The 21382-nt window shown below is 39.7% G+C and overlaps 1 protein-coding gene across 6 annotated transcripts in view; it reads right to left on the bottom strand.

Annotated features, from left to right (window-relative positions):
- The window catches only part of gdpd5b (glycerophosphodiester phosphodiesterase domain containing 5b), a 119324-nt gene that overhangs the window by 32463 nt on the left and 65479 nt on the right, over positions 1–21382 (bottom strand). For all 6 annotated transcript variants that reach the window (XM_084065560.1, XM_084065559.1, XM_084065561.1 and 3 more), the window contains exon 3: positions 9221–9324. In XM_084065560.1, the coding sequence (XP_083921686.1) occupies positions 9221–9324 (104 nt within the window). The remainder of the gene's footprint in view (positions 1–9220; positions 9325–21382) is intronic.

Below are 21382 nucleotides of genomic sequence, written 5' to 3'. Positions count from 1 at the left end.
TATGGTAATGGACAGGTGTCTCTCTCTTCTGAACAAACAGTGTTGCCTCATTACAAGACCGTATTTACAGGGAGCACACAATAAAAGCCTCGATTAATTTAACAGAGTGTGAAAATTGACCAAAATGGCCCAAGTAGCCCTAAGGGTCCATACTCATACAGTGTAAAAAAATTACCTTTTTTACACTCTCCCGTGTGAAATTAACACTGACGACTTTACTGTGCAGGAAGATATGGGGATGATCAGGTCACTTTCTGGCCAGTAGCCATAGTCTATAGCAGTGGTTCTCAACCTTTTCAGGCCGTGACCCCCAAAATAATCCTATTTGAACTGGGGACCCCCCAATTTGATTGACTCCGTTCCACAGATAACTATTGTGAAAAATAGCAGATCTACAAGCGCACAACGCCAACAAGCTTGTAGATCGGCTATTTTCACAATTTTTGTCTCTTTGTTTGCAATGTTTTATACTAGTTTATTGGTCACTTTTATTGTTGCTTTTTTTAGGTATTAAAAAGGTCTTAAAAGTCCTTAAATTGTCACTTCAGTATCATCTGGGGACCCCCAAAAAAATCATGTGGGGACCCCGCTGGGGGTCCCGACCCACAGGTTGAGAACCACTGGTCTATAGCAGGGGTCGGCAACCTTTTCGACATGAAGTGCCATGTTTTCATTTTCTTCAGTCAGTGTGCCATATCAACATTACGTTTAATTAAGACACCACATCAAAATTAAATATTCCAACTGATTTTGATTGTCCATAGGCTATGACAACCTTTATTTAATGTTTCTTCTTTAGAAATATTTTCTTTCACATCAGGATGTAATGATCATTAGACTCAGATCAGAGCAATAACCCACCTCTATCTCCCAGACTCCCTCCCCAGTCATAGTTAGGAGTTTGAATGAATGTAGAATTATGTGCATGATGTCATTTGTATTTAGATGTGAGGGGTAGGGGTGTGCCGATACACTAATTTCACGAAACGATACGATACGATATTTGGCTCACAACTTCGATACGATTTCGATACGATACGCACTTTTTTTATTATGAAAATATATGGAGGAGAAAAAAAGAAAATGCAAACAAATAATTCTGTTTTTGCATTATTCAGACATGCAAACTTGTAGCTTTTCAGCTACAATAGCCGTTTTGAATCCAAATAGTATGACACCTGACCCGAAAAAAAAACATGTTGTCACTCTTTTCACTTCGGGGCCGTTTGCATGCCTGATTATTATGATTGTAAAAAAAAAAATGTTTTTTTTTCTTTTCAAAAACGATATTTTTTTTTTCCAAAACGATACATATCGTCGCGAAAACGTATCGCGATATATCGCGGGACGATATATCGGCACACCCCTAGTGAGGGGACTTAATTGAACTGACTAAACTCTTTTTTGAATATTTAATTTTAAAAGAAAAAAACGTCTCTCTCACACTTATACCAGTGTGCCAGTGATCACCCTCCCCTGTGCCAATGTTGTCACCCGTGCCTAAGGTTGCCTACCCCTGGTCTATAGCGTAGGCAGGCTATCGAAGATCCCTCCCTACCGATAAGTCTGGGCAAATCTAAATTCAATAGTAGTTGCGAGAAAGGCCATAAAAAAAAAACTATGCTGACTTCTAAGAGAATACCTCATATCCCGCTCCCAATATGAAGGAGTGCCCTATAGTCTTAGCATTGGTACTCTCTGGTAATCCCTGAATTGTTTGAGATTCGGTGGGGTCACTCAGGTCACTCAGTGCCGACTGAGATTTACTGCAGAGGAAATTCACTCCTGCAAAACACCAGGGTCACATAAAGAAGACAGGAAGGTTAGAAAGGGGTTATATAGAAACTCACTGCTGCAGAACACCAGAGTCACATACAGAGGAGTGAAACGCAGCTACCAATAGAAAATGTATAGAAAAGAGAAAGAGAGCGAGAGAGAGGGGGGGGGGGGGGGGGGGGGGGGACAGGAGTAAACGTTGTAATTGTATAGAGAAGGGAGAAAGAAAATTGGTGGACGGAACAACGGGAGAGGCAGAAAAAGAGGGAAAGAGGAAGGAGAGCCAACAAAACAAGGCGGACAAGGAGGAGGAAATGGGTGACATTGAGCATGGTGCGCTGACAGCAAGAGGAGATGGGGTGATAGGTGGAGAGAGAGAGAGAGAGAGGGAGAGAGAGAACGAACTTGAGGGATGTGTGTGTGTATGTGTACAGTATGTGTGTGTGTACGTGTATGTATGTATGTAGGTGTGCATGCATGCATGCATGTATATATGCATGCACTGTATGTATGTGTATGTGTATGTGTATGTGTGTGTGTGTGTGTGTGTGTGTGTGTGTGTGTGTGTGTGTGTGTGTGTGTGTGTGTGTGTGTGTGTGTGTGTGTGTTAAAATGCACTGCATATTACAGTCTTTCTCTGTCAAAGCCCCAGTCCCCCAGTCTTCATGCTGTAAAGAGTTTCATTCCATAAAGCTGTACTGTTGTTGTGGCATAAACAACATAAACAGTGAAATGCTCAATCATCTGTATATAACAGGTAACATCATTAAGATTCATGTGGTCTCATGGACAGATACGTTGTTCTTATAGGATGTTGTATATTCACTGTCTATCTCTATTGTATAATTCATTGTTCTCTCATATGACTTCCTTTTAAACTATTTCAAGGTGAGATTTTAAAAAAATCTGAAAATGTTCTAATCTTTTTCAAAAATAGCGGATCTACAAGCTCACAAAGTGTCACATCACAACACGGTGTGTATGAGTTTGTAGATCTACCATTTACGGCATGTGACGCCATTAGTACAACTGAATATAAATAGTCAAGTGGCTAATAATTGTAGACACGAGGTATTACATTACATTACAGTCATTTAGCAGACGCTTTTATCCAAAGCGACTTACAATAAGTGTATTCAACATAGGTAGGCAAGAAAACTACTAATCACCAGAAGTCAATTCTCTTCTAAAACAAGCAACTAAGAGTATACCTAGCACTAAGGTAAAAGTGCAATATATCAGCTACCTACTTTCTTAAACAGAAGAGACAGATAGGAAAATCAAATGAGCAAGAGCTAAAACAAACAAGTGTATCAAGTAAACAAGATCCAATAAAACAAGAGCTCGTACAAATAATTGACAACAAGTAGGCAAGGCTAAGAGGAAGGGTCAGGGTAGTGTTTCCTGAAGAGGTGGGTTTTCAGCCTGCGGCGAAAGATGGGCAGTGACTCTGCTGTCCTGACATCAGTGGGGAGTTCATTCCACCACTGTGGGGCCAGAACAGAAAAAAGTTGTGACCGTGTTCGGCCAGAAGGACCACTGAGCGACGAGGCAACCAGTCGCCCCGAAGTGGTTGGGCAGGGGTGTAAGGCTTGGCCACAGCCTGGAGGTAAAAAGGAGATGTTCCTTTCACTGCCCTATAGGCTAGCACCAGGGTTTTAAAAGGTATCTTTTTAAATGTAATATTTTAGAAAGTAAAAGTCTAATAAAAATCCAATACTTGCTTTTTTACTTTCTTTCAGGATGTGACAACCGGTGTTTTCCCTAAAGAGACTGGCCAAGTCATCTATAAATTGTCAAAGTGTCCAGGCTCTGCCAAAGCCACTGACAAGAACTAACTATAGCCAACACAGTGTGGGCTGAACATGACTGACACGCTGATGAAAGATAGAAATGATTAAGAAAAGAAACATTTTCCTGGGATGTAGCGGTAGGTGATGTCTACCAACTGTATCGTTGCTGTCGGGCAGAAACCTTTTATCTCCATATCTCTAACTTTTTGTGTTTTTTCGTAAATTAATGCCCTATACTTGATCATACTACTGTACAGCGTCACACAAAAGCATCAAAAGTAGCAGATCTACAAGCTCGAAACGTGTCGCTTGTAGATTTGCTACTTTTGAATTTGAATCCTGAAAAGTAACAGTCTTGGACATTATGAGGTTTCCACCTTGACAGAGACGATATAATTGTGATGTACCTGGTTTGAGAGCAGCTGGAGTCCTACCTCGCAGCCCGTTTTACATAAAACTAAAAACCGTGGACACGTTTAAAAGGTTGAATCCAGGAATACGAATATCTCTCCCTCTCTCTCTCTCTCATAATACATAATGAATGCATAATGCATTTTGATTGGTCAGAGGTGTAGCGGTCACCAGCGAATTTCCGCAAAATACGACTGCTGTCCGAATAAATAAAACCCGCATTTTCGCTCCGCGACATTTCGTCATTGATGTGGAAGCTTGCATTGACTTTATAAGGTAAAAAAAAAACCGTATTATTCGCATGAAGAATTCGCCCTCGGTGTGTACATTACATACATTAGCGCTTTCCTCTAGCTATAGTAAAATTCTCAGTGTTAATTTATCCATTTGTATCTCCGAGTGTACAAATATATATTCACACGCAGGACCTTACTCTATAGCTATTTAGCCATCTTGTTCTGAAAATGATAAGCGTGTCCATGTTGGCTTGTATATTTGTCCTTGAAAAAGGACAGTGCGAGTCTGTGAGATTAATGCAATGATGAATTAATGATGAATTCTGAGTAATGAAATTACCATTATGATAAATTATTAATCATCATTATGAATAATAAACTATCATAAACAAATTAAAGCCTTTTTTCCCCTCTAGGACAGGGGTCTTCAACAGGGGTCCGGGACCCCTAGGGGGTCCTAAGAGATACTGTAGGGGGGCCGCCAAATATTTGTGTGATAGATTAGACGCTTTATTTGTAAATCGGCTATCGGCAGGGAAAAAAGAGAAAACCAAGTACCGAGCCGAAGGTCAAGTTTACACTTTAAATGACTGAAAACACACATTTAACATGAATCCAATATGTAGTGGGGGTCCCTGCTTCATCTCTCTCTCACCCTCAAAAACGTTCAAGAGCCCTGCTCTAGGATATCCACAGTATAAATTGGCCCCAAATAGATGACTCAGGGTTGGACCCCTGTGCATACATGTGGGTGCTGGGCTGGTGCTGATTTCTGGCTCGCTGTTGATTCAAGAGTCACACAAATGTAACTGTGCATGGTTCATATAATTATTCACAACTACAGTATGAACCAAACTACCTGAGGAAGTATTTTCCATAATGTAAGAGATGGTCAAAACATAAGGCTGGGTAATATATCGATTTTATTTTTGACTATGGAGACTAGATATTAGGGTCGAAGTGATTAAAACCAGGAAAAGACAATATCTCAGATATAAATTCCAGATATTGTCTTTTCCTGGTTTTAATCACGTACACCATATTTCATACTTTCACACAAATATTATCGATAGAGGTATTTGGTCAAAAATAACATATTAGATTTGTATATCACCCAGCTGAGCCCAATCACACCCACAACACCAGGGATGTAAAAAAAATCTATATATAAAAACATAAATGTATATTGTGTATCAGGGTGCCTTGGAATGTAAAGCAAAATACATGATCCTTCTAAAATCTGAGCAATTGTTTCGGAAAGGGAGTTGATGACAAAAATGTCTGTCATTTAGAACATCTGATGTCTCAGAACGTTTTCTAAACGGTGCACCCCCAAATGTCCTGACTGACTCGGAGCAAACACTAGACTAACAAGTCAGTCTGATGTGTTTTAGGCAGAGTAAAAGAGATGGATGTTGTGTAATACTATAGAGCAGGGGTCTTCAACAGGGGGTCCGGGACCCCTAGGGGGTCCACAGAGCTACTATAGTATAGCTACTATACTACTGATAGGATTTCGTTTTTTTACATTAACCACTTGAACCCTAGAATTCCTTTTCTGAGGGGAACATTAGCCAAAAATAGCAGATATACAAGCTCACAACGTCTCGTGCTGCGAGGCGTTGTGAGCTTGTAGATCTGCTATTTTTGGCAAAGAGGTATACTGTATGTGTAGAGGGAAACAATCAGACTAAGTAAAACAAAAAGTTTAATCTTAAACACAATTTCATACAATATAGAGGGGGTCCCTGCTTCATCTCTCTCTCAACTAGGGGGTCCTTGGCCTGAAAACGTTGAAGACCCCTGCTATAGAGTTATTAAACCACTCCTATAACACCACTCCAGAGGTCACCAAATATGTTTTATGTCCGTTAGATATAATTCATCTTTAAGTGAGGACCACAATGGAAATACGTTTCTGAAACGGTATTGTGCTAGCCTCAATCATTTTTGTATTATGAATCACTGTTGGATGTTCATTTGTTGTAATTATGAAACAAAACATGACTAAAGTAGTCTCTCGTTGCCAGTCGATCGCAGATCTCCTACCAATATGTCTGGGGAAATCTAAATCCAATGTAATTACTAAAACAGCAGCAAGAACGGCTGCTAATAAACCTGCGCTGACTTCTTTGAAAACAACTCATATCGCCAATATGAAGGACTGCCCAGTCTTAACACTGGTTTTGAAATACAGTTATTTTTTTAATCTCTCATTGTTTCCACCCAGTTTTGGCAACAAAAGCTACAGTAGGAGAAAGTCCTCTTTTGAGCAAAGCATTTAGAGACTGACTTGTAAGTCTAGACTGAAGTTGACAGCTTTCGTCTGAACTCACCTGGTCATGTTATTGTACAGAAAGACAAGGTGTCAGGGTGACGGGTGACGCGATAGCCGAGTGGTTAGGGCACATACCACATGGTGCCACAATCAACGAGTCCCCGGTTTGATTACGGGCCAACTGGACTATTTGCTTAAAGGGATTTGTTCACCTCAAAAATGACTTTTTTTCAATCAATTACACACCCCATGGAGACTTGAATTCATGGAGATTTTTTTTGTTTTTGTCGCATTCCTAAGCCAATAATGTGATGACCGGTGGCGGCTCCAGTAGGAGACTCAAAGTGTCAACTTTGAGTCTCCTACCAGAGACATTAGCATCTTTCCGCCGGTCATCAAATTATCGTCTTAGGAATGCGACTAAAACTAAAAAATCTCCTTGAATTCAAGGCTTCGTGGGGTGTGTAATCGATAGAAAATACGTATTTTTTTGGGTGAACTATCCCTTTAATGTCATCCCCTATGCTCGCTCTACATTTTCTTTCTCCACTGTTAATGTTAATAAAGGCTAAAAATGCCTAATAAATAAAAAATAATATTAAAAAAACGACCATTCACAGGTTAAGTATTTGGGGAACAGCAGCAATGTGGGTGAATGTAATTTCCCTCTCTCTGCTATTTCCTCAAACAGACCTCAATGTACTGTGAGATAATTAATGCTAGAAACTGTGACATAAAATAAAACAAACAAATGGAACAAACTTACAGTAGATACTGACAAAGTCTCAATGTCCGGCGGATGACATTTTCATATTCTTAACCCATTCAAACCGGGAATACATCTGTGTAACCACAATATCCATGTTTTATACTTTGGCCATTAAAAAATAGCAGATATACAAGCTCATAGCACGGCACCGAGTGCCGCACTATGAACTTGTAGATCTGCTATTTTAGAAAAATATTCAACATTTGTGCAAATCTTTGAATATAAATGTATTAAAGCCAACATAAGTAAGTACATTTTTTGCTTCTCGGGGGTCCCTGGAACAAAATATTTTGAGATGGGGGGGTCCGCAACCAAATACACATAATTTTGGGTGGTCCTTGACATGAAAAAGTTTGAGCACCACTGAATAGTTTTTCAGAAAACTGTTGGGATTCAGAAGAGGTTTTGTAGAATGGGTCTCAGGTCTAAATGGGTTACGATAGATGTATCACTGGATAACCCATTGTGGTTATAGACGGATTTCCGCGCGACGTCATCACAGAGCAGAATGCGCAATCTGCGCATGCCTGGGGGAAAGGCGCGTTCGAAAATACAGCCCTGAGCGGCAGTGAGCGCACTGGCCAATACAAACTAATAGGCGAGTGTGCTCCGGTGCGTAATTTCCAAACGCACCCATAGGCTTACCCCCTCCTCTGCGCGGTCATATCCTCTCAATGTTTACAAACATGAAACCCGTCTATTATAGGCTCTATGCACAGCAGCCATATTGGACAGAAATTGGGCCCCTTCCTTGCTTCCTTCACAGGTGTTACCAATGACACTAATGAAGGCTCTGTTCCATTTAGTGTAGTACAGTGGTTCTCAAACTTTTTTAATTTCAAGGACCCCCATAACTCTGATAGGGGTACAAATGGAACCAAATGGACCCGGGAGGGTCCATTTGGTTCCATTTGTACACTCTCAGAATTACACCCTCTCAAGGAACCATGAGGGTCCCTGGACCACACTGTGAGACCCACTAGTATTTCTAGTGAGCCAACATGCACAATATCAGCACCCTGACTCTGTTTGACCAGAATGGAACAGAGCCTTCATTAGTATCATTGGTAACACCTGTGAAGGAAGTCAGAAGAGGCCCAATTTTTCTCCAAAATGGCTGCTGTGCATAGAGCCTATTGGGTTGCGTGACACAGGCCCCCCCCCCCGTAAGTAACATCTGGGTGATGCTGGACACGGCATGTGTTTTATGTAACGCTGTGTGGGTTGTAATCTGCTGAGGGCTAGACTGGTCACAGTCAGATTAAGGTGGCGGAAGGATTATCCACTGAGGGGTGAGGAAACACGACATGCAGACAAACACGGGAAAATATGTTATGGCTACAGAGCCTGTGTATTTGCAGCTGAAACAATATCGCGAGGACAAAACGATAGATATGACAAAAACATGGTTTATGACACATCAAAAGGTGGAACAGGACCGTCAAACTATAATAAAAAAAGAAAGAATGGCAGCATTATGGTGGAAAAAGAACAGAACAATTATTAACCCATTAAGACCAGGAACGCATCGGTGTCATTTTTAGATTTCTTTGGCTATTCAAAAATAGCAGATATACAAGCTCATAGCGCGGCACCGAGTGCTATTTTTGAAAAAGCGGACATTTAAAAAAATATATATCAAAAAACTACAGGATTTAGAAAACATATTTAGAATCGGCCTCAGGTCTTAATGGGTTAAAGGAGTAGTTCACCCCAAAAGTTACCTATTTTCTATAAATTACACACCCCGTGTGTACCACATCTACCACATTTTAGTCTAGTTTTTATTTGTTGACAAAATTGTCAATATATTTAGTCTTAGTTTTAGTTATCATAGCTTAGTTTTTATTTAGTTTTCATTTAGTTTTCATCGGTGAAAAAAGGTAGTCGACGGCCATTTTTCGTCATAGTTTTAGTGGAGGAAATCGACACTGCTCCACAGGTAGGATATACTCACCAGTTAAACTCATTGTAGTCGTTGTTGGCCTCCCACCAGAAGTAGAACCAGACTAGCAGCAGACAGAAGGTAAAGAGCAGGATCAGGGACCACAGCAGCTCCCACTGCAAGAGAAAACACAGACACACACATTTTATAATGATTTATTTGAATCCAGTGTTTTTTTGTTTCTTTATTTAACCAGGGATGGTTCACAGAGTGTGCGTGCTATTTTTAAGCAACAGCATGCGTAGTCGTGCAGCTAAGCAATCTGCCTCGTACATCTACAGTTTGCTACAGATTTCCTCTGTCTCCACTGCAGTGGTGGAAAAAGTCTCACACATGTTTTACTTAAGTACAAATATCAATACTGCAATATAGAAATACATCAACATGTACTTTAACTCATTGAGTGCCAAAAGACGTCAAAGAAGTCATGTGGCCTGACGCCCTGAGCGCCAAAAGGCGTCAAAGACGTCATGAAAAAAAAAAAACATTTTTTTTTTTCAAAATAAAAGTTTTTTGTTTTGTTTTGGAAAAACATGTTCAGAACCCAAGATATGATGATTTGAAGATTTGCTGCTCCATCCACTCCTTGTTTAACCTATAACTTAAAAAGGCTGTATCTCGCTTCCTAAGCACTTTTTTTTACAATGAATGGTGGCACTCAGAGCCAAAATTCAAAAATGAGCATGGCATTAAATGAGTTAAGTATCAAAAGTAAAAATGTTTTGAAAATAGCAGATCTACAGTACAAGCTCACAGTGTGTCGCATGGCGATGCATTGAGAGCTTGTAGATCTGCTATTTTCAAATGGCAAAAATGTATATAGGGCTGAAGTGGTTAATGTATGTTTTGTGATAATAATCTTAATCTGCAAAGTAACTAAACCTGTCAAATAATTGTAGTGTAGTAAAAGTACAATATTTGCCACTGAGATATAGTGGAGTAGAAGTAAAAGTATTGGACATGGGAAATACTCCAGTAAAGTAAAAAATCCCCAAAAGTGCACTTAAGTACAGTACTTGAGTAAATGTACTTAGGTACTTTACACCACTGCAAATAAAGTATTCAATCAATCAATAGTTGTTTGAAAGTGCTACAGATCCACTTCTCATAATGACATCACAGGAGGAACAGGAAATGCATGGCTTGCAGAGACTCGGCTGAGTTGGCCTTTTTTGGACAAGTGTGCAATTTGCCAAGATTTTTGGAGTCGTTTTTTTTGAACATCCGAGGCTGTTAAAGACCTGTGATATGTGCAGTGGTGTAAAGTAACTAAGAACATTTACTTAAGTACAATTATGAGGTATGTGTACTGTACTTTACTTGAGTATTTCCAATTTCCAATACTTCCAAATCCAAATCTTGTACTTTTACTCCAATACGATTATTCGAAAACTTTAGTTACTTTGTAGATTTTGATTACGATTACAAAACATACATTAACCACTTTAGCTCTATTCAAACTATGGCTATTTGAAAATACTTTTACTCAAGTATATTTAGAATTCCGGACTTTTACTTGTAACAGAGTATCTCTACGTTGCAGTATTGATACTTAAGTAAAACTTTTGAGTACTTTTTCCACCACTAGAAATGTGTATCCAAGGGCTCATATCTGGCCTCCTCTGACTCATTGTGCCGAGGATGTGATAAAGGCCTACAGCTTCAGGGAACAGTCAGCTACTGACCTATTCCTATTCCCTCCTTCACTTTCCTCATTAGGAAGAAATCACTGCCATCAACCGAAGAGGATTAATCACTGCCCCGCAACGCTGTGTCATACTGCAGTAACACACACACACACACACACACACACACACACACACACACACACACACACACACACACACACACACACACACACACACACACACACACACACACACACACACACAGAAGCTAGACTAAAAGAGACTCTCTAGCTTTAATTATGCATAGCTTAATACAGTCACATCTGCTCAGATTGTGTGTATTGTCATAGCATGTCACCAGTCACCACCCCTACAGTAGACAAGGGTGCAACACTTAATTGATCTAATACAGTGGCTTTCAACCTTTTTCATGCCAAGGACCCCTAAATTGATATACATTTGGCCGCGGACCCCCATCTGAAAATGTTTTGTGCCTGGGACCCCCAGAAGAGAAGATTTGTGTAAAAAACATTTGCAAAATTCTACAAAATTCTTCGAACACTTTCAAGATTTTTCGAAAATGTTCAAAAATAGCAGATCTACAATCTTGCAGCGCAGCACAAAGTGACACGCTGTGAGCTTGTATATCTGCTATTTTTTAATAGCCAACATATACAATATGGATAAAGGGGTGAAAATGCATTAACACCTTTTGCTGGGGACCCCCTGGACCCCCTCAAGGACCACTGGTGGTCCCCGGACCACTGGTTGAGGACCACTGATCTAATAGATTTAAATGATTATAAAAAATATACATTTTTAATAATAGCCAATAATTGAAATTTCCAAAAAAAATCCCCAAAAAGATTGTAGATCTTTTTGCTTCTATTGAAACAGTTAAAAAAATAAATCAGTCGATCAATCAAACTTAATAAACTAAGGAACACACTTCTCGATTATTTGATTAATCAAAGGAGTAATCAATAGAATAATCGCTATGAAAAATATCGATATTTGCAACTCTACAGTAAACTGTAGGACCTTTTGTCCTATAGAGTCCAGTGGTTCTCAACCTGTGGGTCCCCACATGATTTTTGGGGGGTCCCCAGATGACAGTAAAGTGAAAATGTAAGGACTTTTAAGACCTTTTTAATAACAAATAGTTTTTAATAGTTTTTTAATCAACCAACTATACAATAAAAACTGGTCAAACATTGGCCAAATTGTCAAATAATATAAGAAAGAGGCAAACATTTTGAAAATAGCAGATCTACAAGCTCACAACGCATCGCCTTGCGAGGTGTTGTGAGCTTGTAGATCTGCTATTTCACAATGTTTATCTGAGGGAACTGAGTCAAACTACATTAAATGCCTCAACTCCTACAATTCCAAGTGCTTATCAGGGTAGGGGGTCCCCAGTTCAAATATGATTATTTTGGGGGGCCTGAAAAAAAGGTTGAGAACCACTGCTATATAGTCCAGTGTAAGGCCTACAGTTCAATCAGACAAAACACTTTTTTTTGTAACGTTGCTTAGAAAAATCATAGCCGTCTGAATGACCCCTAACACAGTGGTTCTCAAACTTTTTCATGTCAAGGACCCCCAAATTGATATGTAATTTGGCCGTGGACCCCCATCTGAACATATTTTGTGCCAGGGACCCCCCATACAAGATTTGGGTCAAAATGTTTAAAAAATATTCCAAATGTTAAACATTTTTGCAAGACACTTTTTGAAAATAACAGTTCTAAAAGCGACGCGTTGTGAGCTTGTAGATCTGTTATTTTCAAAAAGCCAATGTACATCGGGCTCAAGTGGTTAAACTGAATTGAATGCAGAATTAACTCATTTTGCTGGGAACCCCCTGGTACCCCACCTCCAAGGACCCCTGGGGGTACCCGGACCCCACTTTGAGAACCAATGCCCTAACGCACACATGCGTGAGGGGGTTCCAGGGGGTCCCCAGCAAAATGTGTGAATATAGCATCACAATAATTTTAACCTTTTGTATTTTGGCTATTCAAAAATAGCAGATCTACACGCTCATAGCGCGGCACCGAGTGCCGCGCTATGAGCGTGTAGATCTGCTATTTTCGAAAAATCTTGAAGTGCAAATCTCTGAATATATTTCTTTTAAAGCGAACATTTTAACACAAATCTTTGCTTCTGGGAGTCCCTGGCACAACCTATTTTCAGATGGGGGTCCGCGGGCCAAATATATATCAATTCGGGGGCCACTGGCATGACAAAGTTTCAGAAGCCCTGCCATACAGTGTATACACACACACACAGTCCCATTTTGAGGGGATAATGAGCCTCTGCGAGGTAACCCAAGAAAAGCAGCTTGAATGAACACCTTTGTGTGGCCGTGCCAGAGGAGCAGTGGCTGACCGGCCACGTCTAGACAGAACAACAGCCTGTGTCTGCTGATGGCCGGCCACAGAGGGCTCAGGACGTCAGCACCGGCTCCTTGCTCATTTATGGCCAGCTCAGAAGAGATGGCATCAGAAGTACAGGGATGGGACGATAATCGTCATTATCGTTTATTGTGATTAAAAAAAAAAACACTCATAATAATCGTATCGCAGAGATTTAACCCATTAAGACCTGGAACTGTGTCATTTTTAGATTTGAGCTAAGAAAGCATTATTTTACACTTTGGGCTATTCAAAAATAGCAGATATACAAGCTCATAGCGCGGCACCGAGTGCCGCACTACGAGCTTGTAGATCTGATATTTTTGAAAAATCGTGAAAATGTGTGCAAATCTTTGAATATATATATTTTTAAAGCGAACATTTTTAACTCAAATCTTTGCTTCAGGGGGTCCCTGGAACTAAATATTTTTATGGGGGTCCGTGGCCAAATACATATAATTTTGGGGGTCCTTGACATGAAAAAGAGCACCACTGATATAGAAACATAGTTTTTTCAGAAAACTGTTGAGATTTAGGAGACATGTAGAATCGGCTTCAGGCCTCAATGGGTTAAATGTATCGGGAATTTGTCCTCCGTCATACACTGGGATCAATTCACCTTGGCTGCATATCGGCTATCACTTAAAGCCTCTGGAATTGTTAAAACGCACCTGTAAAGAACGTACTTGATACGGTCTTTTTTTCCCCACTCTAAATCTCTTTGCCAAAAAATAGCAGATCTACAAGCTCACACCGTGTCGTGACGCAATGTGAGCTTGCGGATCTGCTATTTTTGGCAAATGTTCCACTCAGACTATAGGATGCTGGGGTTCAATAAGTGGTTACCCAAAAGTGTAATTTTAAGAGTTTTAACACATTGCCTGCCGAGGACGTTTTAAAACGTCATTTAAAAAAAAAAAGAATCCATAAGAGGGCGCTCTAACACAACTTAGGAATGATCCTCTGAGACTCTGAGAGAAGGAATGGACGGATGTGACGTCATCCCAAAAGATGACACTTCTAAAAATCTAATGCGTTCCCGGATTAAATGGGTTAACCACTTAAGCCCTATTACATTTTTTGTTGTACGACAGTGTCGCGCAAAAATGCAGAATATATAAAAAAAAGCGTGCACCCCAATGAGTAGTTTGTTACGTACAGCACATACAGAAACCATACAGAATTTTACTCTGAGAATGTTAGAGTTAACCCATTGAGACCTGAATTCTACATGTTCTACATTCTACTGAATTCTACAAGCCAATTCTACATGTCTCCTAAATCTCAACAGTATTCTGAAAAACGTATGTTTCTATATCAGTGGTGCTCAATCTTTTTCATGTCAAGGACCCCCAAAATTATATGTATTTGGCCGCAGACCCCCATCGAAACATTTTGTTCCAGAGACCCCCAGAAGCAAAGATTTTAGTTAAAAATGTTCGCTTTAAAAATATATATATATTCAAAGATTTTCACGATTTTTCAAAAATAGCAGATCTACAAGCTCGTAGCGCGGCACTCGGTGCCGCGCTATGAGCTTGTAGATCTGCTATTTTTGAATAGCCCAAAGTGTAAAATAATGCTTTTTAGCTCAAATCTAAAAATGACACAGTTCCAGGTCTTAATGGGTTAAATTAACACTGAGGATCTTGCTGTGCAGCAGTTAGCGGTTTCTTGGCTCACGTGCGCTCTAGTTGGCTCAGGACCGACTACCAACGGCGCCTTAGTGCTGTGCTTCCCTATAAGAACATTGGGACTGCCTATGCTTATTTAATTAAAACCACATCTAAATGGTGGTCTTTGCAGAATGGATGTAAAGGACCTTTCAGCCCATAAATAATGTCCAGATTTTGGACAAAGGTTAACTTTCTGAATTAAACTAAATGGAAGTGAATTGATCCCACGCCTGAAGCGTGATACACATCAGTGGTGGGAAAAGTACTCAAATATTTTACTTCATAAAAGTATCAATACTGCAATGTTGAAGTACTCTGTTACAGGCAAAAGTCCGGAATTCAAAATGTACTTGATTAAAAGTACAAAAGTATTGGTGTCAAGTCAACATGCATTTAAAGTACCAAAAGTAAAAGAGCTAAAATGTTTGAAAATAGCACATCTACAAGCAAGTTTGTAGATCTGCTATTTTTTTAAATAGCCTAGGTATATGGTTAATGTAGATTTTATAATATAATAATGTATATCTGCAAAGTAACCAGTAACTAAGGTTTTCAAATAATTGTAGTGGAGTAGAAGTAAAAGTACTGAACATTAGAAATACTGCAGTAGAGTAAAAGTAACTCAAAATTGTACTTAAGTAAATGTACTTAATTACTTTACACCACTGATATACATCTGCAAGCACTTGCGCACGCACACACAACCCTAACCCACGTCCATCAGTTTAAAAAAGACACACAACTCCAAAGATACACTGGCTCACGTTTGGGTTCGAGCAAGGCTCATGCTGAGAGATGAACCAGCTTTGCTTATTTAGATGTAGTAGTCAAAATTAAGAGGGATATTACTGAGGGGATATGAACGTAATATCCCTTTAATTTCATTTACTTTCCATTTCTTACATTTTGTGACATAACAGAGAAGAGGCACACAGTGTAAATATGGGGGAAACAGGATGAGCATTCTGTATTTGGTCAGGAATGGCAGATCATTTGAAAAGTGTTGCAAACAGTTTATTATGAAACCGCAGTTAAATCACTTCTGATGGAAACTATCCAAATAATGTTGGCTGAAAATTGTCTCTTGCTAAAAAGGGAATGGTTAGGGAAAGTACAGAGAACAGCCTGCCTTGTAAAAGCTACTCTGTCTTTTCATGAAGTCTTTGTTAAACTGTACTTTTTCAAAGAGGGGTCAACCTAATCAATCCTGACAATAACAGGTTATCATGGTCTTAAGTACAAATTATTCCAGACTTTTACTTGCAACAGACTATTTCTACATTGCAGTATTGATACTTTTACTTTAAGTAAAACATTTGAGTACTTTTTCCACCACTGGTGACAGAGAGGTGTGTGTGAGAGAGCGAGAGCGAGAGAGAGTGTGAGTGTGAGTGTGAGTGTGAGTGTGAGTGTGAGTGTGAGTGTGAGTGTGTGTGTTAGTGTGTGTGTTAGTGTGTCAGTCAGTGTGCTGAAAGGCGTCTCTGCTAATTGATAAGATGGCGCCAGCCCTGGTTCCCATTGGTTGTTATTAAACACCTGGTAGATGAGATGTGACCTTGTGCTCCTGAGAGGGGGCATTGTTCACCTGCCCCCCCCCGCCCACAGACACTGATGGATTAGCCCTGGGACAGCCCCTCCCCTCCAGGGAGAGCAGAGAGCTGGAGGTACAGTCAATAAATAACCAGAGACACAATTACATTAGGATTTTCAGTGGTGGAAAAAGTTCTCAAATGTTTTACTTAAGTAAAAGTATCAATACTGCAATGTAGAAGTACTCTGTTAAAAGCAAAAGTCCGGAATTAAAAATGTAATTTAGTAAAAGTACAAAAGTATTGGTATGAAAATGTTTGAAAATAGCAGATCTAAAAGCTCACAACGCGTCGCATCGGCTATTTTCAAATAGCCTATGTATAAAATAGGGCTAAAATTGTAAATATATGTTTTATAATATAATAATTTATATCTGCAAAGTAACTAGTAACTCAAGTTTTCAAATAATTGTAGTGGAGTAAAAGTACAATATTTGCCTCTGAGATGTAGTGGAGTAGAAATAAAAGTGCTGAAGATTGGACATACTCAAGTAAAGTAAAAAAATACCTCAAAATTGTACAGTACTTGAGTACATGTAGTTCCTTTACACCACTGGTGTTCAGGTCATTTTATCTAGGGTAAATGTAATCAAACAATCTAGCTTATTCAGAAGAATTTCAATTGAAAAGTAGATTTTAAAACTTCTCTAACCAAGTTATTGCAGACTGGCTAAATGAATACTTTTTTCCCTAGGCTTGCTAACATAAATTAAACACTGACAGGAGGGTGAGCTTCTGCCAGAAAATCCTCTCTGGCTTCCCGTTTCCCAGATCATATATCACCACCAGCAGAGTCTGATCTGGCTGGCATGACCTCGCCTTCTCTGATGACATTGATATTGCCATTTCACTCTGGGCACAGTATACCTCTGGGCAGTGTGGGCACAGTATACCTCTGGGCATAGGATGACACTGGAGTGTTGAAATATGCAGTTTTTTGCAGTCAAAACAATGCTTCACAAGAAAGCAAAGAAAACATCATCATTAAGAATGTATTGACCCATTCCTGTTAGACTGTGTTATATTTTGGCAGTGGTGGGAAAAGTACTCACATTTTTTACTTAAGTAAAATTATCAATACTGCAATGTAAAAATACTTTGTAAGTAAAAGTCAGGAATTAAAAAATGTACTTGAGTAAAAGTACAAAAGTATTAGTATCAAAATGTACTTAAAGTACCAAAAGTAGAAGGTATTCATTGTACAGAATGTCCCTTTTCACAAGTTTTCAAATGTATAAAATATATAAAACTCATTTGAAAATAGCATAGTATTTTGGCATCAAAATATACTTAAAATACCTTAGAAAATAGTAACTAAAGTTTTCAATAATTTTAGTGGAGTAAAAAGTACTGAAAATTGGAAATACTCTAAGAAAAAACACCTCAAAATTGTTCTTAAGTACAGTACTTGAGTAAATGTACTTAGTTACTTTACACCACTGTATTTTGGTCCGTTTCTTCTTTCTTTTTCTATAGCTTGGAATTCTGCTTTTAGCTCACAGTAATACATTACATTGTTCTTCACTTTTTAAATAAACTAAACTAAACTAACCTAACCCCAACTTGCATTGCATGGAAAGAAACACAGCATGTACTAATCATGCTCCGATAGTGACTTTGACCTTTGAACAAGAGCTTTGACTTTTGACATTTTCAGAAGATCAAAGGGATGAGAAAAGAGAGGGAGAAGGAAGATGGTTTCTTTCAAAGCTTCTTGTTTTTTTTACAAACAAGAAATGTGTCAGAAAATGGAAAGAGAAAAAGTCCTAGACTGAATATGAAGGCATACATAAAAAACGAGTCATTGCGCAGTGCTATAGCAAGGACCTGTAATTCTACCTACTGTATTTCTTTGTTATCCATGTTTCTTGGCACCAATAAAAGGTCTTTCCCTCCATAGCTGTACAAGGTTTGTACTCTACAACAGGCTAAAGCCTACATCAACACTTGATGTAGGCTTTTTTTCGCTCAAGTGTTTCTCTTGGACTGCCATAATACCCAGAGGCCTATGTATTTGTGTGAGAGCCCCCCCGTATATATATATCCTCAGCTCTGGCCAGACATATAGAACTATTTATGGCAACAAGAGGAGTTAAACAGAGATCTGGGCTATACACCATTGTATCATGGCATGGCATAATTACTCATGCATGGCTTAATGCATGCAGGCATACAGTACAGTACAGTACACACAAACTCTGTCAGGCTCTGAAACATACAGTATGCGGCTCACCAGATTGTCATTGGAGTTAATGACGAGGCTTACTATGAACCCTCTGGGCTGCCTGACAGGTGAGGATTGTCTATGCATCAAATACGTTAACGTGTTATAATTGGTATCACTGCTGTAAGACAAGACTTGATGAATGCCCAGAGGGGTCAATTTGAATAAAAACTCATACTGCTGAGCAAGATTCAAGATTGCTTTATTGTCTCCGCCAGGCAAAAGGTATGGCCGAGACTACAGTATGTTTTGCATCCTGTCCGTCCGTCCGTCTGTGCGTCCGTCTGTCTGTGAAGAGCTAATCTCCGGCACTGTTGGCCCTGTCGCTGCGAAACTGCACACACACATTCCCTGGATGCCAAAGCCGAACCTCTACCCTGATTTTTTCAGATTGGCCTGTAATAGCGCCACCAGGAGGCCGATTTTTGCAAAAAAAAAAAAATTATATTACTCCATCAGATTTTGTCCAATCATCACACAAATCGTAATCTCTCAAGAACAGATTCTGCTCTGCGTTTGAATCTGTCGGGGGGGTTCGTCATAACGTGTACGCACTGACCTACAAGTGGGCATGCCTTCAGATCAGGAAGCAGGCCCAATCAAATGTAGTGGGCGGGATTTACTGTCTGTGCTCTGCTTCCCACTAAAAACAAAAAACGAAACTCATTTAACAATAGCGTCCTCGGAGCAGACAACCACGGAAAGATATTCACATTTTAACTTGCTCTTTCATCATAGAAACAAGTGGGCTTATAACCAAAACGATCCATGTTCTCTGGGAGAAGTGTTGTTAGTGTTCCGTGTAGAAATATTGTTAGTGGGAATGAAAACATAGTCGCACCACCGGAAGTGAAAGACTGAAGGCAGACCAAAACCCCGGTTTCCTTGCGCACGGGTCCACCATATACCCTCTCCCAGAGCCAAGTGAGAGTAACAAACAGCAGAGGCCGCTGTTTTTCCTTTTCATTTGGCGATGGGTTCCCAGATTGCACAAATCGGTACACAGTATCTCTATAGTCATGCGATCAACACGGATGTGTCCGATTTTCCATATTCCATCCTGATTGGCTAAAATTGGCTTCCAAAGTTTGCAGGATTGGTTTGTTTTGAACAAAATGCCTCAAATCATGAACGCAGCATGCGATTTCTGTGCTCCGAGGAGCACTTTTTCTAGTTTGTCGTTTGTTTTCCATCTGCAAGCAGTGTTAGAAAAAAAACTAAATTATGTTTCTCCAAGTAAAAGACAGCAGAATTCATAAAAGAATAAAAACAGAGCAGAAGACACTGAATAAATAAGCATACCCAGATAAAAACAATATATTAAAACTGAATGAATTTCATCCATTGAGTTTATCTCATCTATTTTAATGCATAAGAATGCATACGAACTTTGGGAGCAAAGTTCATATTATCTAATAGGGAGTTCGGAGTTCATACGTCTGATTGCCTGGGGATAGAAACCGTTTCAAGAGCAGTGACTGTGCGGGATTTTTGTTCATGAAACACTTTTTTCATGATTGGTCCAAAACACCTGCATCTGAACTAAGTGGACGTGTGAAAATGTCCTTTGCTTAGAGTGGTGATAGTGAATAAAATGCTTAACTGTGCACTACAGACTACAGTGTGTCAACAAGTGAATGTTTACTATCTAATTTTATCAATTAGAATGATCTGCTGATAACAAGCACATGATAATGGCACGTTGATCGTTAGGGCATACTGCTGCCTATCACATGTAATAGCATAAACGTTCAGAGTGATAGAGCACAACAGCACTGCTCTCTCTACACTCATCCATTTGCTTAAAGCCATTCTAACATGTCTTCTAAACCACTCCCCTCTCTTCCTCTGCCCCCTCACTCAATAAAGTGGACTTAGCACCTCAGACCCTTGTCACATTCCTGAACATATCCTGATAACTCCCTGGTATTTCACAGTGGGGCTACCATGCTGCTTTTATAATACAGCCATCCCAACTCCAGTGTAAACACAACGTATGAAATGTCAGGAGTGCCGTCCTAATACCGAGTGCTCCTGGTTGCATAGCATGTTGTCTGAAGGCGTAAAATCCCGCTTTAAACCTATCTTCCTCCATCTCTCCCCTTCCTGACAGAAGTGGAAGTAACAGGCCAAAATAATTCTCTAGGTTCCTGGAAGGCGAAGGAGTCGTCATGTTGGAATTTACCCCCCAAACATTTTCATTTCCAAAGTAAAAATAACTATCCTATAAAATGCATCCGTTTTATTGTGCATTAATTCATGTAGCCTACTTCTTTCACACTAGCAAACCAGCTCTAGTCTCAGATGACAGTCAGTTGAGACTGACCCTGATACCATGTCCTCCTTAATCAAACCTCTAATCGCATCACTGTGCTGCCCTGTGAGTGCATGTGTGTGTGAGCGCGCGCGTGTGTGCAGTAAATGAATTAGCATGCAAGTATGTATGTGCATGCCATGAAGAGAATCAGATCACAGCGTTGTTTGTTGTTTAGCTGAGTCAAAGGCACGGTTCTTCCAAGGACAGGAGCCCTACAGTATGATATAACTATACAGCAGTTTAAGCTGGGCTTGGGACACCAAATTCAATTAGTGGGGCAGTTTGAAGTAACCATGGGTATGGTGGTGATGAATAGACCTAAA

Source organism: Gymnoscopelus microlampas, assembly GCF_963454915.1.
Source record: "Gymnoscopelus microlampas genome assembly, chromosome: 8".
In the NCBI taxonomy this organism is placed as follows: Eukaryota; Metazoa; Chordata; class Actinopteri; order Myctophiformes; family Myctophidae; genus Gymnoscopelus; species Gymnoscopelus microlampas.
Note: the sequence above shows the minus strand (reverse complement) of the source record. Positions and strands in the feature narration are given on the sequence as shown.